Genomic DNA, 26,869 nt, shown 5'->3' on the forward strand with positions numbered 1-26,869 from the left:
ATGATTAGCATAGGCTTGTTTGGGCCAGTCCTCCAAACCACATTGTTACTATAAAATGGTGGAGATGGGGAATCGATGTTGAAAGTCAACCTCCGCCTCAGTAACCTAACATTTTTACTCAGTACTTTATGAAGAAATGTAAGGGTCATATTAAAGGACCGCTTCGCTTCCTCGCTCATCATTACCTGCGGGCTTTGGTCGAATTTGCTCTGATTCTCAAAATTCTGTCTTTCTTCTTGCTTTTGTTTACACACTGCCTTCCCTCAGGGTTGCAGGGGTGGCCACCAGCAGCCCTGAGACCATGTATTTTCTGGCTGGCCTCCAGCAAGAGTGAGACCTCTCCCCAAGCGTGGTCCTTCCCTTTGGTCTGATTGGGCAGCGTGTGGGTCCCATGGCAACTCCTCACTGTCTTGAAGGTGGCTGGGGTACCTTTGTTGGTCTCTAATGATCAAGATGCAAACCTGGTGCTGGGAATGGAGACGACTTCCTCACATCACATGGCTGCCTGGGGAAGGCATGGGCACCAAACAAGATCAGAGTCTCTCAGGAAAGAAGACTCAGAGAATGGATGCTTGGTACCCACTTCACTCTCTCTGAAAATTTGCCCTCCTTCTTAAGCATTATGACAATTTTCAGAATTTGAAAGTAAGATGAATGTTTTTAGGTATTTTAATTTTCATTAAAAGCATCAGTTTCTTTTGTAGAAATGCTCTGTTCAGAAAGAGGTGGATAGGAAGAAAGAATAAAGTCTTCTGGGGAACTGCTCTTCATTAATCTAATGTTCTCCAGAGTTTGGGCATTTTTGTGGTGTCATTTTGGCAATAGATAAGTTTTTCCTCATGAGTTTTGACTTAAACTGGTACAGAATAAAAACTAAAAGAAAAAATAAGCTTAAAGATATAGATTATAATAGATGTAAACTTTAATATTTCTATTCTTTATGTACTTTTATATTTTCAATACCCTTGAAACAATGTCATAAACAGTATAGGGAATTAATGGACATTTTTAGAGAATAATTCTGAGAAATAATAGGCATATTTGAAATTACTCTGGCAAAAATCAGATGTTAAAGGAAAAAGTAATGATATATTCAGTTTTTAAATTGTACTATTAAATGTGTGACTTTATGTGTAATAAATATTCATATTTAATTTTAGATGCCAGTGTAACATATACTAAAATAAAATGGAACAATTTCTATTATAGTAAAACTTTTTTGAAATATTTTATGAGTCTAAAAATTGAAAATTTCCTCATAGGGGAATTTTCTTAAATGAAAAATGAGGTAAGTTAGTCATAGAGATCTCAAACTGTAATATATCCTATGGGAACCCGAATAAGCAGTAACTTCTTAAGATAATCTTATAAAATATATAAAAATCAAGAGTTTTTGAAAAAGCTTTCAAAAGGTAGCAGGAAGAAAAGATTATTATGCTAAAATTTCTCACAAGAGGTTGCTTACTCTGCATGTTTTTTATGTTACTAGAATGGGGATCTTAGTTTACCTGAATCTGGAAAAGCTATGACTGTCTAAGATTAAAATGTGAACATATAGAATTATTTACTGTAGCATAACAGTTGTGGGAGGTGACACAGTTCACTCCAGGGTCCCAGGATGTTTCTAGTGTTTGGGAAATAAGAGCATAGACTAAACTACATTTTGGTTCTCGGAATGTGTTTTACCCTCAAAGCGCAATTCATCAGCCAAGGTAGTACTCACCTTTGTATTTTTAACAAACTCTACCTCCCCTACCCCTTTAACTAGTAAAAAGAATACAGAATTACGGCATGAGCAAAGGATACGAGGGCACCCATTTTAATTAAAAGTTGCTTGGATCTATGGAATTCATGTCTTTGTTCTTTTCCTTCTTCTTCTTTTAAGTGAGTAATCCGGGGAGAGTCTGTGTATGGTATGGTTGTCAGGCACCAGTCTACATGTGAGAAGACCTAGCCCTCCCTCTGGTATTGTTGCCTTTCTGTGTTACCTTGGGCAAACAGCTTAACCTCTCTGATCCTCAGTTTTCTTATTTCTAAAGAGAGGGCAGGTGGGTCAAATTTTCCGGTAGAACTGGCGTATATGAGAAGGATTCGGTAGTGATCAACCAGTTTGTTTTCACTTCTAGGACGTGGGGAGACGGCATAGGTACAGCACATGCAGTCCTGGAGTTAGTGATTATGGGTGCATTGAGTTGAAGGGCTCAGCTCTATGCCCACTGGCAATGTTTCTTCTACTCATTAGTCAAGAAATAGACATACAGAGGCTGTAAGGAGGCTCCCCGGGAGAGGGAAAAAAATCACTGTAAATTCATTTGCCCCAAGTGGGTCCAAGCTTTGGCGGTCCAGCCCTCTATTTGAAAGGTTTATGACCAACACGTGATCAAATAGCCCTGCCTGAAAGACAGAGGCCAGCTTTCGTAGAATTTCCTCTAACTTGTCTTCTTACGAATTCCCAGAGGAATCGTTGAGTCTTAACGAACTCTGGATGCATATATTCCAAATTGTTGTCCTCCTCACAACCAAGGGTTGGTACGGACGTGGAGTACCTGGAACGCTGACACCCTTCTGGCAAGCGTGTGTCAGTCGGACCTGAGGAGGCTCAGCCACTGCCACATTCCTCAAGGCACCCGTGTATTTGTTTTTGTCCTTCCAGTTCTCTCTCTCTCTTTTTTTTTAAACTCTGGACATTCCTTTATAGTTTCCCTAATAAGTTAATTTGTCTTATAAATAGGAAGTCCCATGGAGTGGCTTTGACGCTGTCCCTTCTTCTCTGACACAGAGCCATCACGCTGGAGAATCAACTGGTGATCCTTGCAGCAGCAGCAAGTGACTCGGGGCCTTACTACGTGCAGGCCGTCAACGAGAGGAACGGGGAGAACAAGACAAGCCCGCTCATTTATTTGAGCGTCGCAAGTGAGTTTTGGAATTCCCAATACTTCGGAAAGCAGTAAAATCTTGGTTTAATTAATAGCCACTGTCTCATGGGGCATTTTGCAATAAATCTCCTCTCTCTAGTATAGTGATCATGGTTTACTATTGATCCACTGCCAATGATGGCTTTCTTTGAAGTGATAGGCAGAAAATGTGAATATAACTGATAACTCTGGATGCAAGATCTTATTTGTTTGGGGGATATAAAAAAACATTTTTGCTTTTGTACACTGTTGATGTTTATTGTTTTTAACAACAACAAAAAATTTTCTGGCTTATAAGGAATTGGATCCATGAACCTTATTTGAGACAAAATTAGGCGTAGGTTATGTTCTTCTAATTTAATAATAAAATCCTTTAGAAAATAGATAGACTAAATTGTGTTAAAATTAGCAGTATTTCTTAAGCGTAATCAGCTGATCATTTCTTTCTACCTGATTTAACTAAAAGCCTGAATCATGAAGAAAATACACACAAATCACAGATGTATGTTCAGTTTATTTAAGGACATTTGCGTTCGAGGAAACTTCCTTTAAATGTTCGGCGTCTGAAAGAAGGTTCTGAAATTCTACTAGCAAAAGTTGATTGCAGGAGAAGGGGAAAATGACCAGAAGCAAGAACTCTGAACTAAAGGATAAAAGAGATTAAGATGTGCATCTCAGAGGGCATGCCACCAAATGTTTGCAGCATCAGGCTTCATGGTATAAAATGCAGTGATTATGCTGTTGAGAACGTACAGTTGGGAAATGGTGGTGGCAGATTTCAAAACGTTATGATCACGTCATACAAGAGTGAATTAAATGGATTTGTCTGTATAATAGTAGATTTCGTCTTTTTAAAAAACACCTTGAAGGAATAGAATGGCTTTCTCCTTCATGTGGTTTGAAAAGTTTTGTGTCATACGTGGAATAGGATTATAATGTTTGCTTCCCATGGTCCTCGAGGGATCTAATGCTTTAGGCCCCAGTAGAATTTACTGGGTGAGTGTTTGCAGTGAACACTGGGGGCAGGAGACTGGGAGTTCACTGAGTGTGTTTTCAGGTGCCCATCACATTCCTGGCAAGTGTTCCCAAGTGGCCATCAGGCTGCCATCAGCCCCTTAACCTAGGAATTGAGTCCTGACTCCCAGACCATAGGCTGGGTACAGATTTGGTGACCAGCATGACCCTTTCAATGCTTTGAAGTTAGGTCCATTGATCAGGTGTGGGGTTCACACAACCCGGTGCATGATGTGCTGCTATTTACAGGAGCCTCTGAATCAAGAATCGTGGTAGAAATAAATGTGATGTATCAACAACTTTTTCAATCTTGAGAACAAAGGATAGAAATTACATTATCAGGCAGGTTGTGATTACTTTAATGATTTCCAAGTTTTACAGTTAGAGCCATTTATTCTGTTTAGCAAATCTGATTTAGCACTCAATTGTAATATACACACCAGGATAATGATAGGTCAAATTGGTGGAATTCTGAGTCAGACGCAAGGAAATTGGCCTTAGTCTGTTAGAAGAGGGAGAAAAAATTTCCCAAATATTCTGGTTAACATGATGCTAACATCACGAAGTTATGAAACGGTCTGCACCTAGTAGTTTCCTACATGGCTACTTTATAAAGGCCAGGAGAAGATAAAACTAATACGGTGAACTTGGAAGTTGCCATACTCATGCAGTGCCAGGGCATCAGATAATTGGAATATGTACTTTTTCCCCCCAATAATTTCAGTTTCTACTCCAACCAAGAAATATATTGGCAGCAGCTCATAAATATGATAATTAACTACCTTGCATTTCTTTCCCTTGTATATTTTAATCTTTTCGTTGGCACCAGGTGAAATGTGTAGAAGGTGAGATAGAAGGAGGCTGATGATATGGATGGACTGATTTTAAATCTTATGAGAAAACCTCATTCTGTTCCCTTATATATTCTTTGCTTTTTATTGGGACCAGGTAAAGCGCAAGCAGTAAGGAGGTGGAAAAAGCAGCCTTATTTTAATTCGTAGGAGAACCTTGCTGTTGACTGTAGATTTAGCTAAAAGTTAAATGGCACCCAATTATGCATTTTCTCACTAAAAGTTCTATTTTGAAAACCTCTAAAGATTAGAAGTCTTGATAAATCTGCAGAAAACCCCAGAATTGTATGTTTCAGTTTTGCTCCTTTTTGGACTGCAGCTGGAGCAGCAGAAGCTGCAGGTCGGGACCTCACTGCCAGCATCTTGGGAGGCCGTGACGTTCTAGAGGGCACGTCACCTCTTTCACTTTCTCATGGCATTAGATATTTTCAAGACCTGTTCATGCTGGTAGTAAGATATAGTGTGCTCTGCAGACTTGACCTCTTTGTTTTCTGATGTAGGCTTTGTGAAAACTCCAAACAAAATAAAATTTTAAAAACTTGCCAGCCAGCATTTCTAAAGAATCGAAAGATATTATGGCCAATTATCATTTAACAAAGATAAAATTTTCCTTAGCGTTGGGAGAATAAAGTAGGGAATGTTTGTGTAGTGAATATGATGGAGGCGGTAGGGTACTGGAAGTTAAATTCCTGGTGGATTGCGCTGCCGTCAACGTGAACTTGGAGCGTGCCGTGCGGCTCCACCTCTTGTTTCCCATCATAATCATAAACCACTCCGTCTGCTGGGACAGCCTAGTGTCGAAGTGGAGTAACACCCAGGGGACAGCCTTGTCTCAACACGTCTAAATGACTGACCCTCTAGCACCTGGCTGACAGGAAGAAACAATGTATTTTCCCAAACAACTGTATACTTGAGAGTTCAAAACCTCACCCCCTTTTCACTTGCTAAATATTATGGCTACACTTGAAGCTTACGGGAAGCAAAAGATAAAGAAGGTTTAGATAAAAATAAATAATTTTTTTTAAAAGTGTGACAATTAGAAGTGAAACGCAGTCCCACAATGATACCACCTGCTGTTTGGGTGTGTTGAGGAGATGTCATTATTATCTCCCAACATTTCTCTCCCTTTCGTATGGTTAAGAAGATAGGTTACAGTGTGTTCTGCCCAGATACCTCCTGTCAGGAAGGAGAGGCCATTTCCGCACTCTCCCTTCTCCCGTCCCCAGTGAAAGCTGGCCGCCGCCTCAGGGCTGGCTTCACTTTGAAGTTGTAATGTGACATGAAGCCAGCAGATGTTAAGGACATGGGTGGGACTGTCGAAGCATCCTGCATGAATTTTTCATAGCTGGCCCCCGCAGCTCAGGTGCACAGCAGAAAAAGAATGGGCCAAACTCGCCCGAGAGTAGACATTTCTATTCTGAGGTCAAACCCAGGCAGGCTTTATAAACCTGTCAACCTGTTTTTGATTTGTGCTTTGAAGATTTTACATTGAGTTAACTTTTGTAGATCAGATATTCCAAACTGAATTAATATGTGAATAGGAGTTTCTTCTTAAAAAAGAAGGACAGAGGATGGAGCTGAGGAGAATTCTGTACAGTGATTAATCGATCATTGTTGAAATGCCGTTGTCTGTCCCTCAGACACATCATCAGTTCTGACCCAGCGTTCAGAATGTCCAGTGTAATGAGATTCTCTCCCAGGGATGAAGCTTAGATTAAAACAGAAACGACTGCCTCTCTCCTCTCTGTTTTTTTCGCCTCTTTCATTTTAATGTCTCCTCTTCAAACAACATTCACAGATAGGATATCATTTCCACTGATCCTCCTTCAGGCTGACAAACCCTTGCTTTTAATTCTGAAGACCACTTAACATTCTTTTGTCCTCTATAATGCTAATTTAACTGCAGACCTCATATATGTTCAGCAGATGAAAGTGGATTCCTGACAATAATGTCCACGAGCAGCCCTCCTAGAGGACTGCCCTGTGAAACATGGCTTTTGTTGACCGGATAAAATTCTATCTTATTTTTTTTGTGTGTGCCTTTAGCATTTGCGGGGGGTGGGGGCGTGGGCAGGCATAGCCTTTCAAATGTACTCTGACACGGGTTGGATTCCCAAAGCAATAGGAATGGTGTGAAATATTACTAAAACCAATCTGGAGACAGTGTCCACCTCACAAATGACCAATTTAGAATCCAACTATAGCTTTACAGGATTCACAGGATTTTACTGCCAGAATTTTCAGAAACTTAAATAGGAAGGGCAGTTTACTACAGAGGAGTGAGCTTAATCATTTAGCGTGTTCTGAACCTGCTAAGGGGGCGTATGTCATGAAGCTTAGGATCTGCTTCAGCCCCAGCATCCTGGAGCTGGTTATGGGCAGAACTAAGTCCAGGCTGTGGTCTCTAAAGTGTTTTTGTAGGCATTCCATCAGTAAATAAGCCCTCAGCATTTGCCCCTGATATATGCAGGCTTAGTTATTGATAAATTGTGAGCATATAACTATCATGCAAAAAGAGATAAAGATGAAACCATATCTTAAGTATCTTGCCAATCATGAAAATTTTGTTCTGTCTTTAGATCGTGTCTCACCGCGCAGTATACACTTTGTGAATGGAAATCTGTTTGACTAGGTCTTCCTGAAAATGTTTAGGTTTTTGGACCAATTCTTACGACATCTGTTTACAGAGGATTGTTTATCCTGGTGATGTGGCTGATGAGGAACACATCCCGAGGACACAGTGTCAGGGCTGCCCTTTTGCCATCCTTTGTCTCTACTCACCTCATGAGTAGCTCAGACCTGTGCTTTCTTCCCAGAAATGCTTTCGTATCCACTTATCTACTCTGTGAGTTAGTTTAGTTAAAACTAAATACACAAGCACACTCATCTGGGCAAAGGTGAAACCACATCCTGTTAGAAGGTTCTGGAAGCAAACACATACATGAAGGCATCCTGTCCTCCTCTTTGAAAATGAAAATTCTGAGATCTCCACTTGAGATAACATGCATGTGGTGTATGTTGCGGGGGCCATCCCACTGATAGACCCAATCTGCATAATAAATAGCATTAAAGATTGGTTTTCTTCTTATGGTTTCAGTTTAAAAACATAAATAAAAATTCCACTTGTAATATTTTGTGTCTGAATCCCAGATCTATGTATATATGGATTGGTGAATGAGGTTTAGAATAAGAGTACAACCAGTCTTAAGTAAAAAAAAGAAAAAAAGACCAAAAATGGTTAAAGAAATAATGAGGCCATAATTCTCTCCCCACTCCCAAGACAAAACTGGGTTATTTCTCTTACCTACTCCTGCTCTCTCCCATCTCTTCTCGCCCCAAACTATCTTTCTTTTCCTATTTGTGATTTATTTCAGGTTACTTTCACCCTTAGGAATCTTAGGGAATCTTAGGGAATCCGGGTCAAACCATGAATTGTAATTTGCCCTCAACTTTTGAACAAATTTGAGATCGCCCAATCTCCCCAATTTCCCAAAGCAGCAACCTTCAAATTGGGCTGTGGGTACCTCTCAGGGTACACACAGATTTCCAAGGCGGTGAGCAGGCAGATAGAATTCTTGGGGAGTCTATTTCCAGGTGCTTTCATATGCTCTTTCTAAAATCGGATCTGCCCGAGGATGCCTGAGTTTCAGGGGGCTCTTCCCATGATTGCCCCCTCTCTCACTGGGCACAGGTGCCACTCATCCTGAATCTTTAATACAGGCATTATCTGAGGGTATAAATGCCCAGTTGCCAAACAGAGAATTCTGAACATCGGTATCAGATCTGAGAAAGCAAAGTACTCTAATACCTGGGAAATAAATCATTTTATAAATTAGATGTTTTCAGTTCGTTGCTGTCTGCAAAATGAGGCAGGACCCAAATGCATTGTTAGCCAACATTTTATTACAAATAAGTTTTGAGGTTTGCTAACTGTGATAGAGTCCATTTGCTCTTAAGACCGGAAGACCTTCCAGCCCCTTTGCAGTTTGGGAGGCCATGTGACAGTCTCATCAATGAAATGTGAGTGGAATGAAGTGTGTCACTTCCAGGCCAGGCGTTTAAGGACCAGCAAGTCACATTCATGCCCTCCCTTCCCCTGTGGGGCCAGCTGTGGCCAGGCCACAAATGGAGATGGTGGAGCCTCAAGCTGGAAGCTGCCCAGATACTTGGATTAGCCCCCGGAAAGAGCAGCCCAGAGAATCTCCCCAGCAGAATGGGACTTTCTCTGAGCCGGAAATAAACGTTTGTATGCTCAGCACTGAGATTTCAAGATTTACTTATTATTGGAACAAAAAGTAGTCTATCCTAACTAACAAGTTACTATGTGCCTTTTGGTATAACTCAGAAGGAGTTTAAAGAATTGAGAGATATTCCTATAACAAAATTCCTTCCATTCTCATCTATGGAATGAATGAAATTTTACAGCAGTTATGTCTGCAAAAAAGAAAAGTAGGATGAGAATTAGGGTAAACCTCTATCCATTTCATGGAGAGATGCATTTGCAGTGATTTTTTTCTTTTACATATAATATTCATCCAAGTTTGTTGTACATTTATTTGTTTTGATTGAGTACAAATAATAATTGTAACAATGACTCAATCCAAAAGAATTTTTTTTTTTAATCCCAGAGCCATATTGTTGCTTGGAAAATTTAAGTTTATATACATATTTTATCAGAGGCTGTGATAGGGTGATCAATAAAATACTTTGAATCATTAAATATAATAAATTAGGATAAAATTCTGCAGGAGTGTAGAATGGAAATACCAGTTCAGGAAGAAAAAAAGAAATGTAAAATTTCTGATTATTAAACACTAGAGGTAGTTCATTTTGTTTTTAATGAGTGATGATGTGTAGTAAGTCCTTGGACTTACTCTATCAAATATTTAGATTCCTTTGGATACATTTTAAAAAGGGCTGCAGTAGTTTTATTTTATTAAAATACACTAGCATATTAAAATATTAAAATACACTGGAAATTATATTCTGTGCAGTCCTTCAAATCTACGTTGAAAAGCTTTGGATGTCAACTTAAACTGTAGAAATGATGGATAGTTTTACAAAAATTTTTTAGGTGACTTAGGAAGAAAACGATATGCAGATTTGGAGATAATTTATCGATAAGCGTACTGTTAAATGATCTCCCGAGGGCATGGGTAGAAGCAGGGCACTGACAAGCCTTGAGCTCCAGATAGGCAAGCTCGGACATTTTCCTTCTTAAATTCCACAGTAGCTCCGTGAGTTAAGGATCAACCCCATTTCAAAGCCAAGGGCACCGAGGCCCTAAGAAGTTAGGTTATTGACCAGAATCACAAGAATAGAAAAGGCGGAGTTGGAGATTCAAGCCAAGCCCCCCAGTTCCTCCTATAAAAAGGGAACAGCGTGTGTTCTGGAGGCCGGCCGTGCTCTGGGTCCTCACGTGGACCCACGGGCGGGGAAGCTGGGGAGGAGGTGAAGCTTAGGGACAGCAGCCCTCCCGTTGTGCTGGAGACTCTGTGAGGAGCTCTTCCACACTCAACCACAGGGGAGCTTGGTTTTGTTTTAAAAAGGGAGGCCTTCTGTTTTGATGCCAGAACCACTCCCGATAAACGTTCAACCTGCGTAAAACCAGTGTGCTGTCCTTGCCAAGGCAGCTTGGAGGCTAGCACTCTTTTGCAACGAACTAAGGTACCTCTGGGTGGACTGTGAGTGGGACCCCACTCGCCTGAACACAGGTTTGCTTAGAGGTGTAGGGGGAGATGAGGCCTGGGTCATTGCTTACTAACGGAGCCTCATAATGATAAATTACAACTTATAATGGCTAAGTGGTATTGTTATTGTCAATAACGCATTAGACACCGCATAGGATATAAAATAAGACATGGTCTGTCCTGGTAACATGCACGGTTATCCCCTCTGCTTCCCAGCTTTTACTGTTGATCTGTTGTGGCAGATTTTGCATGGTGAGTAAGCCACACCCGGGCAGTAAGGGGAGCATGTGGGAGAGCTCACTAACCAAGCAGAACTGACCAGTTGGATTCAGTAAATGAACCACAGTATTCATTTACTTCTCCCAATTATACTGTGATTATTTAGGGCACGAATTATCATTCGGTAGTGATTTGCCTAATTAGATTTTTTTACAAACTCCTCCACAAAGCTCACCTTTAATAATTTCTCCAAACCACCTCTCTCCTGCCCCCTTGTTACATGTACCAGTTCAAATTATTATTTTCAGATATTTAAACATAGGAGTCTTTTACTTGTGGCAGTTTTAGAGCTGGAACCGGACAGTAACCCTAGTAATTTCACCCTTGGTTCTGGGATCTAATTTTTTAACCTTAGCCAACAGCCACATGCCTCAATTCAGTAGACTGAGAACTTAAGATCATTTCATTGTAGGCTCATAATATGTAAACATAGCATTTCAAAACTTACATTGAGAGTGACTCCATCATAACTTACTCGTGCAATCAGTATCTTCCTAGCTCTGATCGTGTTGGATGTTGCATTCATTGAAGTACTTTGCTGTCCTTGTCTCTGTAATTGATAGGAAAAGATCAGAAATTTTTAGAGGGCACAAACAAGGGGGACAGAAAATTGAATTTTCCTTACAATCGTTTTACAAACTCTAACATACATGCATTACACATCTTGTCTGCGGAAATCCTAGACAAAGTAATGGTTACTGGCTGAGATGAGACCACAGAACCAGTTGTTAGTTGTAAAGATAATTTTCTTAGAAAACTAAATTCACTCAGTAGTTGAATACAAATGATGATGGTGGTCAATTCCCAGGTGTTTGGCTTTTAGTTCCTTTCTAGGCTAAATAATTCTACACATACCTTCCCAATATTTTTTCCTTTTATGTGTGAGTTCAATATTCTGAAGCTGCTAATTAAGAAACACCTGTTTAGTTTCTCTTCTTTCAGAATTTTTGAGCTTTTTAAACTCCAAACTGTCTGATTTTCTGGTCTAAATTATCTTTTCTTGTCTCATCCTAGAGGAAAATGAAAATATATGATTTTCTACTTTGGGGTGGAACCAACCTCTTTAATAGTAACACGGTATTTGTATTGAGGGTAGGCCTAATATCCCATATGTTAACTTTGATTTCAAGCTTTAAGTAAGGATGCGAAGACATGATTTGGCTCAAAGTGTGATGAAAGCATGTTATAGTAGTTGTCTTAATCAGTTCAGGCTGCTATAACGAAATACCATAGACTGGGTGGCTTCTAGACAACAGACATTTATTTATTTCAGTTCTAGAGGCTGGAATCTAAGATCAGGATGAAAGTATGGTTGGTTTCTGGTGAGAACCCTCTTCTGGGTTGCAGACTTCTCATTGTATCCTCGCACAGCAGAAAGGGGTCCCTTTTATAAGGGCACTAATCCCATTCATGAGGACTTCACCCTCATGTCCTGAGTCTCTCCCAAACGCCCCACATCCTAATACCATCACCTCCTAATACCATCACCTCCTAAAACTGTCACATTGGGGGTTAGGATTTCAACATATGAATTTTGAGGAACACAAAAATTCAATGCATTGCAGTAGTAGAAACAATCACTATTTATTGAATGTCTACTCTGTTTCCAGGATGAAAATATACTTAATTTAGTCTCCATTTTTTCAAAAAGCCCTATGAAGTCACTATTATCCCCATTTTACAGATGAGGAAACAAACCAAGGGAATAAATAACAAACAAGTCTACGCAGTTAATTATGTGGTTTAGTTTCAAACCCAGGTCTGCCTTCTTCCAAAGAAATTTTTATCGTTTTATTCATTGAGATTATTTGTATTGTGGAATTATTTTCGATTTTTAAAAGCACGTTGAAAATTCTTAATCCGATTGCTGCCTTTGTGTCCGCCACTGGTCACCTTCTGATAACAGCTCAGTCCTACCTCTACACTCCATCATCATGTTTTATTACTAATTGCTGTAGATGATATTCTTTCGGCTCTTATAAAAGGCAATTACAGCAGGTAATTAAAATTGTAGATCTTTACAATGTGGTTGACAATATTAAATCAAGCCATAAGATAATCAGCTAAAGGATCTGTTAAAGTGAAAGGCCACTTGGCTCCTCGGAAGCCCACTGTCAAATCCAGAGGGGCTGGACTCCCTGCTTTTCCAAGAACACTTTGTATCTGAGGGGGAAAAAACAGAATTTCTAGCAGAAATTTATCTTCAGGTGTAGGTTCTTTCTGCACGTTCTAATTAGTGAGTCCTTAGCAATGGTCTCCGCCAGGGATTCTTTGTTATTTCAGATGATTATTCTGCCTACACCTCTCATCTTTTATGATCTTCAGGAATATCCTCCTTGGCACAAAATCAGTTCCTACCCTCAGAGCCTGGCGTAGCTCTGGATTGGCAAAGCAAGTCATGAAAGGGTATAAGAAATGTGGCTGCCGATTGTCACTGTACCTTGCTATTTACCCAGGACTATCTGGTCAGTGTAGCTTTTTCAGGCAGATTCCAAAGACTATCATTTTGCCTAGTTTTATAGAATCATAAAAATGCACACTGGGAATTTTCTGGTTCACGCTAGTTAGAGACCTGAATGACCATCTGGGAAGTCTGCAAGCTGTAATGTTTTTGATTTTCCTAGGGAGCAAGAGAGACACAAACCCAGAAGTGCAGAAACTCAGTGAAACTCTTGAAAGAATGACAGTTTTTCCATTTTGGTCCCCAACTTGGACTTAGGAGAAGGAACTGGAGCTAGAGAAGAAATAAGTCAGGAGTGGTGGCCCATTCGCCTGGCCCTCTGGGGTTGGTTGGTTGGTGGTTTATTTTCTTGTTTTACTGAGAATGGATTTGGTTGAGCTGTATCCCATCTGGTATTAAGCGCCCTGCGCTCTGCTGCTCCCTTTGCTTGCCTTGAAAGATTGTTGCACACTCTAATGTATTTCCCCGTCAAGATGTCACTCTGTGGTTATATTAATTCAGACAGGGTTGAATTACACAAAGGTTGGCTCTCGTTTGGGAAGGTTTCCAGCACAAATGTGCTCCAGAATTTGCACTTCTCCCTTCCCATTCCTTGAGACTTTGGGAAGCCCCCTAATTAGTCAGAATGACTTATGTAGAGAAACCATATGCAGGAGTTGACCTTTGGTTATTAGTTCATTTCAGAAAGTTTAAGAGGCTCCACATTTCTTTAGCCTACTCAGGAAAAGTTCTCTTGAATTGAGAAAATGGCCTCAGAAAAAATTATGCAAGAATGTTACTGTCATAAAGAAATATAAAATGAATGGGCAGTATTTTGAGCCTTTTATTTCTTTGTTCATTTTAGTTATAGCATTAAAAAATCATGATGGTAAGCATGATGTTGGTAAAAATCAGGGAAGTAGCTCTACTTATTTGAACCCTGTACTGGCGTTAAGATTGAGATCAAATCCATCTCTTAAGTTTGTATCTGAAGGACTGATATTAAGCTATTATGCCCCCACTGACTTCTGTTCTGATTGGTTGGTGCCCCTGCCATGTTGGCATGTTGGTCATTAAATATTTTGCGTATCGCCTCAGCCTGGAAGAGTACTCAGGTTTGCATAAGAGATAAATGTGTCATCATTATGGAAACGGCTTGCGTGCTCTCACTGGTCTTCTGGAGTCACTCCTCCACCCATCCTGTACATCTGCAGAGAAGAAGCAATTGGAAGTGCTGCCTTGTGATTTCTTTTGGCACTTAGAGTCTGTGTATCTCACTTTTGTTCCAAAATGTATAATTTCCCCTTTTAAAAATACAGATTTTATGTCTGATGTTTCACTCAGAAAACACTGTGCATCTAATATTTACCAGGCATAATGCCTGATGCTGAGGAAATGAAATGATTAAGACGTAGGGTTCTTGCCTTTCCTGAGCTCGCTTTTTGCTGAGGAGAGGCAGACCCGTGAACCAATGACAAGAGCACAGTGTGTTGAATGCCAAGTGAAATGGAGTTAGCTAGAAAATGTTGTGGAAGCACAGGCAAGGGAGCAATTAATTCTGCTTCTGAGGTTGGAAAAGCATTGTTAGCAGAACTCTTTAATCTTTTCTTTCACTTATGGAGAGAGGCAGCGCCAGCGAGATGATTAAGGAAAGGAGATTTGGGCTAGAACAGGGCTCTCCAACTAAGGACCATTGCACCCACTGTCCCGTTGTCTGCTCCCCTTGTTTTCAATGCTCGTGTCCCCCCAGCAAGACTCTGCCTTTCCTACGACCTCGTTCAGTTAAGGGTATTGTTTTCCTCTCCCACCAGAATGTAAGTTCCATGAGGGCAGGGATTTTTGTCTCCTTTTTTCCCAAGTAGCCAGAAGAGTGCATGACAACTCAAAGGACTCAATAAATACTTGCTTACTGAATGGATGAAAGTCATTAGGAACGAAAGCATTGCTTGGTATATTTCCATCTTCGTTCTTCACCACTGTGCAATGAATCATTGTTTTTTACTCTCCCTCTCTCGATTCTCTCCCCATCTTTGGCTTCTCAGGATACCTTCTTACTGACTTTGCTCTTGTTCCTCCTCTAGCTGCATTTCTCTTGGTGTTTATAGCTCCATTTTGTTCTCCTTACCCCAAGATGTAAGGATTCCCCACTGCCTAGTCCTTTAGTGCCAAGTTTTGTCATGTTTTTATGCTGTTTTTTCCTCCTTTGAGATCTCATTCATTCTTGTGACATTAAGTATCACCTTTGATCAAACATCATTTCCAACCTGAATGCCAGGGTGGGCATTCATTCTTTGTCCAATGGAAAACTGGGTGAAATGATTTTAAGTCCACTATGACTCTAAAATTCTGATTATCTTCTAATTTCTTAACTTCTTTGTCTGATTTAGTAAGGTGTCCTAAAATGGAAGGTTGTCCCCATGCATCTCCTCGATTATTGACTAACTTTTTGTCTGTTTGATGACTTCATCTCATGTGTTGGTCTCTGGCTTTCCTCTTTGTCTCAGTCTCACTCATCCAGTTGATTATGCTGCTTCTGGCTACAGTGGAGAAAGCTTGCCCAGTCTAACCTAGTGCTTGGGACGTTGTGCCCTGAGAACGGGATCCACTGTCTTGTTGGATGTTTTCACTTGGAAATTAAATTAGCCTGTCTCTTTATACTTCCCATCCCAAAGCAACTTCTTCTCCTAGATGCCCTAGAAGGTTGTCTCACTTTCTTTTTATGTTTCCAGTTCTTACCTATCCCTGATCACTTAGCTTAAATCCGTGCTTCCTCCAGAATATTTATCCATCTGTCTATATGATATGGGATGTCCTAAGTTAGGGAATAGTAATTTTCCCACACATCCTGAGTTTCTACCACTTATATTTCTAATCCTTTGCCTGCTGTAAAAGATAGGGTTGGTAAAGATAAAGTTAAGATATACAGGATTTTGTGTTGGAGAAACACTTTTTCAGAAACAGTTCACAGTAGTTCTTGTTTATATGACCATTAGTGTAGGCTTATGTAGAGAAAATATGGAAAAATTTCAAGAGATGGATTATGCTAGAAATAGAACGAGCCAGTAGAGTTACAGCTTTCAAGCCACAGGCTTCATTATTCTCATGAACAGGGCCCTTCTGTGGGCAAAACTGACTGAGCTATGTGAAATAATGCCACTGCCCATGCTCTGCAAGCCCAGTATGTCAAACTGTAGTTTAAAAAATGAGTTGCTTTACAAACGGACTATTAATATAAGTTCTTCACCCCTAACCATTCAATATGTGATTTATAAAAATTGATTTCCTTATAACTTATGTATAAGTTGTGTAGATAACTTACATACATATACATAAAATAACTTAGATGTATAAGTTAAAACTACTGTCTTAATCAGCTCGGGCCACCATAGCAAGACACCACACACTGGGCAGCTTAAACAATAGACGTGTGCTTTCCCCCAGTTCTGGAGGCTTGAAGTGCAAGATCCAGGTGCCAGCAGGGTTGGTTTCTGGTGAGAGCTCTCTTCCTGGCTTGCACGGCTGCCTTCTCTCTGTGTCCTCACAGGGTGTTTCCTCTGTGCACATGGATAAAGAGGGAGAGAGAGCTCTCTCGTGTCTGTGCCTCTTCTTATAAAGACACCAGTCGAGTTGGATCATGGCCCCACCCTTGTTACCTCATTTTCCGTTAGTCACCTCTTTAGAGGCCCCATCTCCAAATCCAGCCATATTGGGTATCAGGGCTGTACCATTTGAATTTTAGGGGGAGACAGTTCAGTCTGTAATAACTACCCATTCCTTATTCCTATTGTGGTTTCTTTCCTGAAGTACAGTATTACTCTAGATCAGAAGTCGAGATTAGCCATCTGTGGACTGCATTTGCTCCTTGACTGTGTTTCATTTAGTCCACACAATACCTTAAAAATACAGGAGCCACGGGGCTGGCCCGGTGGCGCAGCAGTTAAGTTCTCACGGTCTGCTTCTCGGCGGCCCGAGGTTCGCCGGTTTGGATCCCGGGTGCAGACATGACACCGTTTGGCACACCATGCTGTGGTAGGCGTCCCACATATAAAGTAGAGGAAGATGGGCACGTGTGTTAGCTCAGGGCCAGTCTTCCTCAGCAAAAAAGAGGAGGATTGGCAGTAGTTAGCTTAGGGCTAATCTTCCTCAAAAAAAAAAATACAGGAGCCAATATTTAAAAGTTGAGAGGGAGTTTTCCAGTTTTAAAAAATATCCGAGGGGCCAGTCCAGTGGTGTAGTGGTTGGGTTCAGCATGCTCCACTTTGGCGGCCTGGGTTTGTGGGTTCGGATCCCAGGTGCAGACCTATACTGCTCATCAAACCATGCTGTGGTGTCAACCCACATACAAAATAGAGGAAGACTGGCACAGATTTTAGCTCAGGAACACTCTTCCTCAAGCCAAAAAAAAAAAGAGGATGATTGGCACCAGATATTAGCTCAGGGCCATTCTTTCTCACCAAGAAAAAAAAAAAAAACTGATGAATTGGCCTCACTGGGACCACCATCCCCAGTTTGAACAGTCTGTTTCATTGAGCACATTCTCCTAAGGCAGAGGCTTCAGTTTCCTGTGGAGTGCACTGTTCTTTGTTTTGTGAAAATATTCATTGTGGAATTTTAAATTATCACAGATTTAAAGCAAATGAGAGGCAGGTCTTTTCGAGTGAGAGATTAAGTCTCTTTGTTCTTGAGGTAAGTTAGGTATTTGTATTAACAGACCTCCTCTTTGGAGAGAAATATTTCTGAATCTTAGCCTGGCTCTTTCACGTTAGCTACCTGCTCTGGAAGCATTTGAGTTGTGACCCATGACCAATAGAAGTTTCTGTGATGATGGAAATGTTCTCTATTTGTACTGTACAATATGGCAACCATTAGCTGCATGGGACCATTGAGTACTTTAAATGTAACTAGGGTGATTGAGAAAGTGGATTTTTAGTTTTATTTAATTTCGATTTACTAGCCTTATGTGGCTAGAGGCTATTGTATTGAACAGGACAGTTCTATAAGAATGCATAACACTTTGTGTGCAAAAAGAACTCCCACTGAAACTCTCCCATGACCCCTCATTGATCTCTGCCTGCTCCTGGAATTATCTGGGAGTGGTAAGAGTTTGTCATGACCAGCAAGGCTGACTCCGGGTCCTCCTGAGAGTGCTTGTACAAACGAGCAGGATGCGTGCGGAAGGTTTATTTACCGCAGGGCTGTGGCTGATGAGCAGCTTGTGCAGGGAGACTTTCCCTTAGCAAGTAGGACTGCCCGGCCCTCATTCGAGATGGCTGCGCCACACACCTTCAGGGTCTGTAGTAGTCCATATTAATGGCAGCCCAAAGAAGTGGCCCATGCATAGCCTGCCTGGGTGTACACGGCAACGCTGATTACTGCATGCCACAGTTGTTTGTGGCATATCTCTTGTGCACCAAGCCTGGTGCGAGGCATTGAACAGTTAGGGAAGTCAAGGGTGAGATGGCCATATAAATAGAGAATGAACACAAATGTGTATGAGCCATGATAAAGAGAAGCACAGGTCACTGTGGAAACCCCTGGGTGGGGCACCCAGCCAAGTCTGGGGCAATCAGAAAGGTTTTCCCTGAGGAACTGATGTTGAACTGAGATCCAGAGGTTGAGTGAGAGTTAGTCAGCTAAAGAGTTAGAGAGGAGGCCACCCCGATAAAGGGAACAGCAGTGCCTGGAGTCAACAGAAGCTTCTCTATTCACGGACTTTCAAGGTACCAACTTCCAAGATAAGAACAAAGCTCTGCCCTCACAGAGGGCCCACACATAACTGCTTAGGAAACATGAAAAACCTCCTGGGGCCCAGCCCACTGGCACAGCGGTTAAGTTTGCACACTCTACTTTGGCAGCCTGGGGTCCACCGATTTGGATCCCGGGTGTGGACCTACATACCACTGTCAAGCCATGCTGTGGCAGGCGTCCCACATATACAATAGAGGAAGATGGACACGGATGTTAGCTCAGGGCTAATCTTCCTTGAAAAAAAAAAAAAAAACTTTTGAAAACCAGGAGATTCCACATAAATATTGAAGACCTAGTGACACCAGAACCACATCCCCCTCAAGACAACAATTAGCTGGAGCTGAGTAGATGCTGCTCACTTTCACGGTGCATCTACTCATCTTGCCAATATCCCAACCCTCCCAGGACGTGTCCCTAGCAAGGAGACCAGCCAGTTGCCATTTATTATAAGTTTTGCACTATTGTTTGTCTTATACTAGAAAAATCTTTTGCTATACCCCGTCTTTGTCAAAAATAGGGAAATAAATTAGGACCGGGAAGGTGGAGAATGTCTCGCAGGCCCAGTGGAGAGGTTTATGCTGCGTATCTGCTTGGTCCCCGCAGGCGTTAGTCTGGGCGAAGGCACGTCAGCACTGCTCACCACCGACAGATGGGGTTAATCTAGATCAGCGGGCTTCAAATCAGGGTCCTGTTCCTCCAGGGATCTTCAGTGATGGATGGTTGACGGGAATCAGTTTCCACATCCCAAACTTAGATTTGTGCTCTTTCCCAGACTGACCTGCCTGAGAAAGCGTCTGCAGTGGAGGAGCAGATTCTGCTTTCTCACCTCCCTGTTCACAGTGGCTTTTCTCCCACCTTACAAAGGAAAAGCATTCCTCCCACCAAATTCTCACCTCTCTTGTGCATGGCTCTGGGCGGTCAAGCCCTCTACTTGCCAGACCAAGGATACTTTCAAATATTGGGGTCACTGCCGAGAAAGTAGATGACTTTAATAACTGGGTAAGAAATCCTCTTGCAAGTCAGGTGGCTTACAATTCTTAGCTTTCAACAAAATGGAAGGAGGACCTAATCAAGTTGTCAGCCAAAAGATTATTAAAAATAATGTTTGATGATAAATTATGGTGTGATTTTGGGCATAGCAATCAGAATGATGTCAAAGAATTGACTGACGTTGTGACAAAACTCCTTCCATTCCCATCTACTTATTTATGAAAATAAGTTTTCTCAGTGCATACATTTATAAAAACGAAAAATAGAAATGAAATTGATGCTGAACACTTTCTCATTTTAGCTAGAAGTAATATTCGCCCATGAATATATGCACTAATTAAAAAAGAACAGTCCCATTCATCTCATTGAGATGCATTTCCAATGAAATTTTGCGTTTTATATTTAATATTTTTCAAAATTTGTAATGATGTATATTGATTTGATTATTAATTATTAGTAATAATTGTAGTGGATAACCTACCCATAATTTGTTTTTCAACATTTAGAATTTTAGGATCAGAGGAATTTGAAAAAAAAATTAATGAAATATCCATCCTTTCTTGCGTAGAGAAGTGTGGCACAGTGATAAAGGACTTTCAAGCATGCTATATTACAGCAAATAAAATTCTGTGCCTGGATTGAAGGAGAAAAAGCAATGATGTAAAATTTTCAGGTATCAAGAGGGAGATTTTTAAATGAGTGATGGTAGTTATCAAGTCACTGTGGAATCTACGTCCCTTTGGATACATTTAAAACAGTGATCAAAAGTTTCTTTTAAAATACACTAGAGAGTAAATGTAAACATTTAAATATAAACTTAAAATACATGAGGGGACATAGTTTTTCAAAATTCTTTTATGGACTATATGGGCAAAGATATATGGAGAGCGTGTTCAGTGACCGTGGCAATGAGAGGTCTGTGCTTAGTTTGGAAGTGAAAGTTGAACCAGGGAAGGAGGTGGCAGGCGGACAGACAAGAACTGCAGAAGAATGAATCCTGCCAAGGTGCCAGGACGGTGGGAAAATTGGAAGATCAAACTGACAGACGGCAAATCACACCAAGTTTGAAAAAGTGCTGGGCCAATATGTTTAACAATAATCAAAGGAAAAGTGACAAAATAGAATAAAAATATTTGGAGTCTGTGACACTGTTTCTTAACCCTGGATGTCCATGAAAATCACCTGGGCTGGTTCAGGACTTTTTTTTAAAGCACCCAGGTGATTTTAATATATATTCAGGGCTGCACATGGTTGGGCTAAACTCAAAGTGTGGTCCTTGGACCGGTAATATCAGCATCATCTTGGGAGCTTGTTAGAAATGCAGATTTTTGAGCTCCATCTCCGTCCTACTGAATCAAATTCTGCATCTTTACTTAGATGATTCACATGCACAGTAAAGCTTGAGAAAACCGAGATTTCCAACAAGCTCCCAGGCGATGCAGATGCTGCTGGTTGAATAGCAAAGTTCTGGAGTGATGCTGCTCAGAGGTTCTAGAGCAAATCTGCTCAGAGTATGGTCTGGGGAGCAGCATCACCTGGACACTTGGTGGACATGCAAACTCCCAGGGACCCTCCCCAGACCTGCTGACCAGAGCCTCCGGGAGTGAAGTCCGGGAATGTGTGTCTTAACCAGCCCTCCAGGTGATTCTGGGACTCACTAAGATTTGAGGACCGCGCTGAGGAGCCTCCACATGGACCAGACAGCTCTGGGCCTCATGCTCATTCGGGGAGATGGCTGGCAGTTTGTTAATCCCCAGAGGCCCAGCTTAGTGAGCGAGCTGCTGCTGGAGCTTTCGTCACGAGCTCCACCTGTCTCCAAGCCCGTGGGCACCTGTTCTGCCGCGGGCCCTGAATGTCCGACCAGTTTTATGCGGGCGTGATCTGATAGTGCCCTGCTTCTATGTTCGTGCCACATGCATACAGCTCTTGGGAACACTTCCCCTAGCCATTTATTGGGTGATTCAGCAGGGGGAAGAGGAGCCAGATCAAGAGAGGGCTGTCCAGTAGACCCAGGTGCAAACTTCCCAGTGGCCCATGTCATTTGATTCAGCCGATCTAACGGTGCCAGAGGCATCCTTGCTGGAGAGAGGTGCTGTGTGTGTCTGTGGCAAACCCCGGTAGGAGGGTTCCAATTTGGGGCCCCAGAGTTCTGGAGGAAGCCTTTTCCTTCTGCAGCAGAGAACAGCTCATTATTTGAGAAGGACAGACATCTCGTTGTAATGAGTTTCTGGGCCCTCATTGACACTGAGCACCAAGTGACCAGGGCCCAGAACTACCCCTCATGAGCCAGGTACTGTGAGATTCTCCAGGTCATGAGGCTGGCTGGGTGGAAATGACGCATTGAGGGCCAGGCCCAGGCAGTTAAAGAAGGCAGTAAATGACATGAAAGGTGACCCCAGACTCCCATGTCAACCACCCCTTCAGCACTGACAGTTCTCCCCCCATCTCATGACTACAGCCTCAGTGGGAAGGGGTTCTTACAACCAGCTGACAAAGGAGTGAAAAACCCAGGACTGATTCACAAATAGGTCAGAACCACATGTTGGCTCTAGCGAAAAATGTGGTTGCACGATACGCCCCTCTAGAGGATGGCCCCGCAACAGTGGTACAGGGACGTCCTCCCAGTGAGCAGAGCTGCAGGCAGTCCTCTCTGAGTCGCTCCCGCTGACCCAGTTCTGGGGCTCTGCTACCTGTTCCAAACCCTTAGGCTCTGCTGACTTAGAGCGTCCTGGGAGGCAATGCCTCTACCAAGGAGGACAAGGGGTTCCCTGGACCAGCAGACAAGGGATTCGATGACTGTGCTGGCATGGGAAGTTGATGCTGATGACCTTGAGGAGCCTGGACTGCTGCTACATGACGGGGGCATGGAAGAATCTCTCTGAAACCCAGGTGACTCACTGGTGTGTCCCTGGTGCCTCCACATCCAACAATAATAGACAGTGGGTGGTTGTAGCAACCGGAGCAAGTCAACTAAACACTTAGAGGAAGGTCTGGGTCACCTCGCCAGACCAGCAACGCAGACCAGCTGAAGTGCTGGCCAGGCATAAGGGAATTGCTCTCCTTTTTGTCCTCATTCTGTGTCGCTGGAATTGTCCTCCCAGACAACCCTTAACCCAGGCACAGGTGGGGCCCTCTGAGTCGTACAGCAAAAGGAATGTAGTGTCACTACAGGTACAGCCAAGAAATTTACTGTGATATTCATGGAAGCCCAGCGTAAACCAAACTTGTTTCTTTGGGGAAGGATTCTCAGAAGACCATATGTCATCCAGGGAGACGAAGGTGGCCAGCCTCACATTCCTGCTTGCTGAAGCTGCATCGAACACCTGCCTCAGCTCCCTCCAGTTGGGACTTAGGAAGCCATGGCCTAATGAGCAGCCTTTGGGTGCTTCACGATAGAGGAGCTCCTGCCGCTCAGTGCAGCGTGTGCCTTCCCCGAGCTCTTGACTTCCAGAACGCTGCGCTTTAGCTGCATTAACAGGCTTTTGCATTAATCTCCAGGATTAGCATGGAGCCTAATGCTAACCCAAAAGGAAAAACCAGAAGCACTTTCCTTGACTTTTTGTCAACTTCTATTTACTTCAGAATTCGACACAGCATGGGCTCACGTTGCTTTGTGTTCTGGACCAAGTTGAATATCCTGGCTTCAGTTGTCTTCTTTATGCCTACAGATGGGATATGATTTATTAACTTTGTCTCTAGCTATTTAAAAGAAAAAGAGCTTTTATTGTGGAGCAGAAATTGTCAAAATCCTATCACCTGCAAAATAGGACTTGGCTCTTTCTTCTCTGAATTAACTGAAATCAACCTGTTTTCAATTGGTGATATTCCTTCATTAGTTTTAATTCATTTTTGAGCGCATCTGATTTTTTTATTCATAATGCTTTTGATGAAAATTAATTAGTTTTTTTTAGAACTTAAACAATATTATCACGGGCACTCAGACATTGTTATACAAAGGGGCCTTACTATAAAGCTGGCCTCAGGACTCAGAGCGTGTGTCTGTATCATAGAGAACTCACTGTACGATGACGATGTGTGGCTGTTGACTTTCTGGGTGCTGGGGATCTGGGGCTCAGTTTTCTCATCTGTGAAACGAGGGGTCTGAACCAGGTGAACTCTAAACTTGTGTTTTAGAGCCCAAAAAAGCTAAATACACTTTTATAGACTAGATCTGAAGACTATATACAGAAGTTTATGTAAATATTATACTGATTAACCATTTTCTTAGCCCAACGTAGGATGCCAATCAAAATTCTAACTAGTAAAGGCCTAGGGAAAAGGGGAGCTGCTCATACAGACTGGTAGGAGATGGAAGGAGAGGAGTGGGCTCCATCAGGTATCAGAGGTCCACCCCAAACTAATTACTGAGACCTAGGGGAGTCTCAGATGTGCTAAGTCGGAGGGGCCTCGGATGTGTTGTCCTGGAGGAGGCTTAGATGTGCTAATCCAGTGGGGCCTCAGATGTGCTAACCCAGAGGGGTCTGGGATGTGCTAACCTGGAGGGGCCTGGGATGTGCTAACCTGGAGGGGCCTGGGATGTGCTAACCTGGAGGGGCCTGGGACGTGCTGTTCTGGAGGGACCTGGGATGTGCTAACCTGGAGGGGCCTGGGACGTGCTGTTCTGGAGGGACCTGGGATGTGCTAACCTGGAGGGGCCTGGATTTGCTAAGCCGGAGGGGCCTGGGACGTCCTATCCTGGAGGGACCTGAGGTGTGCTAACCTGAAGGGGCCTGGAACGTGCTGTCCTGGAGGGGCCTGGGATGTGCTAACCTGGCTCTCGGGGGACAAACAAGTTTGGCATCTATACCTTTGCTGGTCTTCTTCCCCAGATATTCAGCTTCCTGAAGCTTAATCTCTTTTCCAACAGAGAACTGTGAAACCAAATTTCACTAAACCAAAGAAAAATCCACTTCCTTAACTGTAATTTCAACAACAAAGAATTTAGAGAGAGAGAGAGAAAATCACTTTTAAAAGTCCCACTTAACTTAATGTGAACAGCAGCTCTGCAGCATGAGTCCCACACATGTAACATCACTGTTTGCCTAAGGCCTTGGAGACAAAAGTCAAACCTGTTTACCTACCACATTTCCGATTTGGTCTGATTCAAGGAGAGCCTTAATTTTTATAAAATGTGCAATCCCGTATTCAAAATCTATTATGAGTAGAACCTCCTGAATTAATCCAATCATTGCTTGCCAAATAAGTGTGTTTTTATTTTTATTTTTTCAAGAAAAGGGCTTTTAACATAATACTTTATTAGCCAGAATATATGTTTCAGCAGAACATCTGTTAATCACACAAGATACAGAGAATGAGCTCTCTGGGCTTAATGGCCTGGCCCAGGGAGGCAAGGTGGGACAGCTCTCAGCGAAGCTTCGGAGAAGGCGGTCTCGACTGCCAGAGTGGGTCCAGAGCAATGACCGAGAAAGTTCTCGTGGACCTGACGTGCCCGGTTGAGGACTGCAGAGAGGGAGGGGCGCTGAGTTGGAGGCAAAGCTCCTTCAGGCTGGAGGGTGGAAAACTTTTTGGAGACTGTGAGTTGTTAGCCAAACCCAGCAAAAGGATGGAGGGCAGAGCAAGCGCAGAGCTGTCAGATGGCCTGAAATTTGCAGATGCCGGGCATGCTGGTGCAACTTGAAAAGAGGGTGCAGATGCCCTAGAAGAAATCAGCTCTTGGCTCAGTGTCCCTCAAGCAGCGGGCCTCCCTTCGGTATTTCAGATAGGATTCTTTCCATGCATAATTTTTTTCTTTTCTTTTTTTTTTTTTTTACAAAAGCAGCCTAGTCAATTAAAAAGAAATTCCATTTGCAGTGAAGATTTATTTAACACTAAACAGGTTGCTTGCTGTGTGAGCCCCAAAATAATAAAAATAGGATAACGTATTTGAGTGAATAGAGAAAATTACAGAATACATTTAGAAAATAACTGGATCATCAGTATAAACAGATTGAAATTGTGGTTTCTGGAATAAAGTCAGTAGAAATGATATTTTATTTGAGCTGCTTCCCTATATACAACTTTACAGAAATCCAATTTAATAATTTTAGGCTCTATTACCAATTACTTAAAGAAGAAGGATGGATTTGTATTTCCTGATAACACGTATGTATTTCTGTTTGAAGTAAATGAGAGTAACCTGCACATAGCAGGAGGAAAGAGAGCCCCAGAAATTTTATTAACTGTAAGTTTGGGTTGCTGATAAATGACACTCTCTCATATTTTTATGAACTGAATAATAAAAGGGCTCACGGGGTCACACCCAACCACATGTGTGTGCACACGTACCCACAGGAAAAGGAAAATGCGTGGGCACACCCCTGTGGGTATGCAGTTAATATACGGTTTAAAGGGATCTCAATAAAGACTTTGCATAAATTATGTGTATGGCATAAAAATAAGTAGAGTATAAGGGGTGAATTTTAAATGTGCTAAGGGAATTCTGCCCTCTGATTTTAAAAAGAGAAGGACATTTGCTTAAGGAATTTGATGATCTACTGATAGCTCATTTCTGAAAATAGTAGAGAGCCACATCTTGGATCACAGTCCATGTTTTAATGCATGCCACTCTCCCCAAACCCCAGTTCTGCACGACTCACTCTCCACACGCTCCTGATTCTTTAAGGAAAAGGAAACCAGCCACCACTCTATAAATTCCCTCCAAATCTGTGTATATTGACTGCTTCTGGCTTACCTCCGTCCTATTCCAGGAAGGCATTCCGGCTCCCGCCCAAGCCTGAAACACCTCCACTTCCCTGAGCCCGTCTCCTCCAGAGCTGCCTCTGTTTCCTTTCTCCGTCTTCCCCTTCCTCTGGATGTCCATAGGCATCCTCAGCACTTCTTCTAGACAATCATATCTTTTCCCCTGCTTGCCATCAGGCGACCTCTGACTCCCCGCTCCTCAGCCGCCTCCCTCAGGGGTCCTTGTAGTCTACTGAAACTGGC

The 26,869-nt window shown here is 42.2% G+C and overlaps 1 protein-coding gene across 4 annotated transcripts in view; it reads left to right on the forward strand.

The window, feature by feature from the left end:
* The window catches only part of SDK1 (sidekick cell adhesion molecule 1), an 857,865-nt gene that overhangs the window by 486,312 nt on the left and 344,684 nt on the right, over positions 1-26,869 (forward strand). For all 4 annotated transcript variants that reach the window (XM_070567258.1, XM_070567254.1, XM_070567255.1 and 1 more), the window contains exon 5: positions 2,780-2,913. In XM_070567258.1, the coding sequence (XP_070423359.1) occupies positions 2,780-2,913 (134 nt within the window). The remainder of the gene's footprint in view (positions 1-2,779; positions 2,914-26,869) is intronic.

This window comes from Equus przewalskii, chromosome 12 (genome assembly GCF_037783145.1).
Source record: "Equus przewalskii isolate Varuska chromosome 12, EquPr2, whole genome shotgun sequence".
Taxonomy (NCBI): domain Eukaryota; kingdom Metazoa; phylum Chordata; class Mammalia; order Perissodactyla; family Equidae; genus Equus; species Equus przewalskii.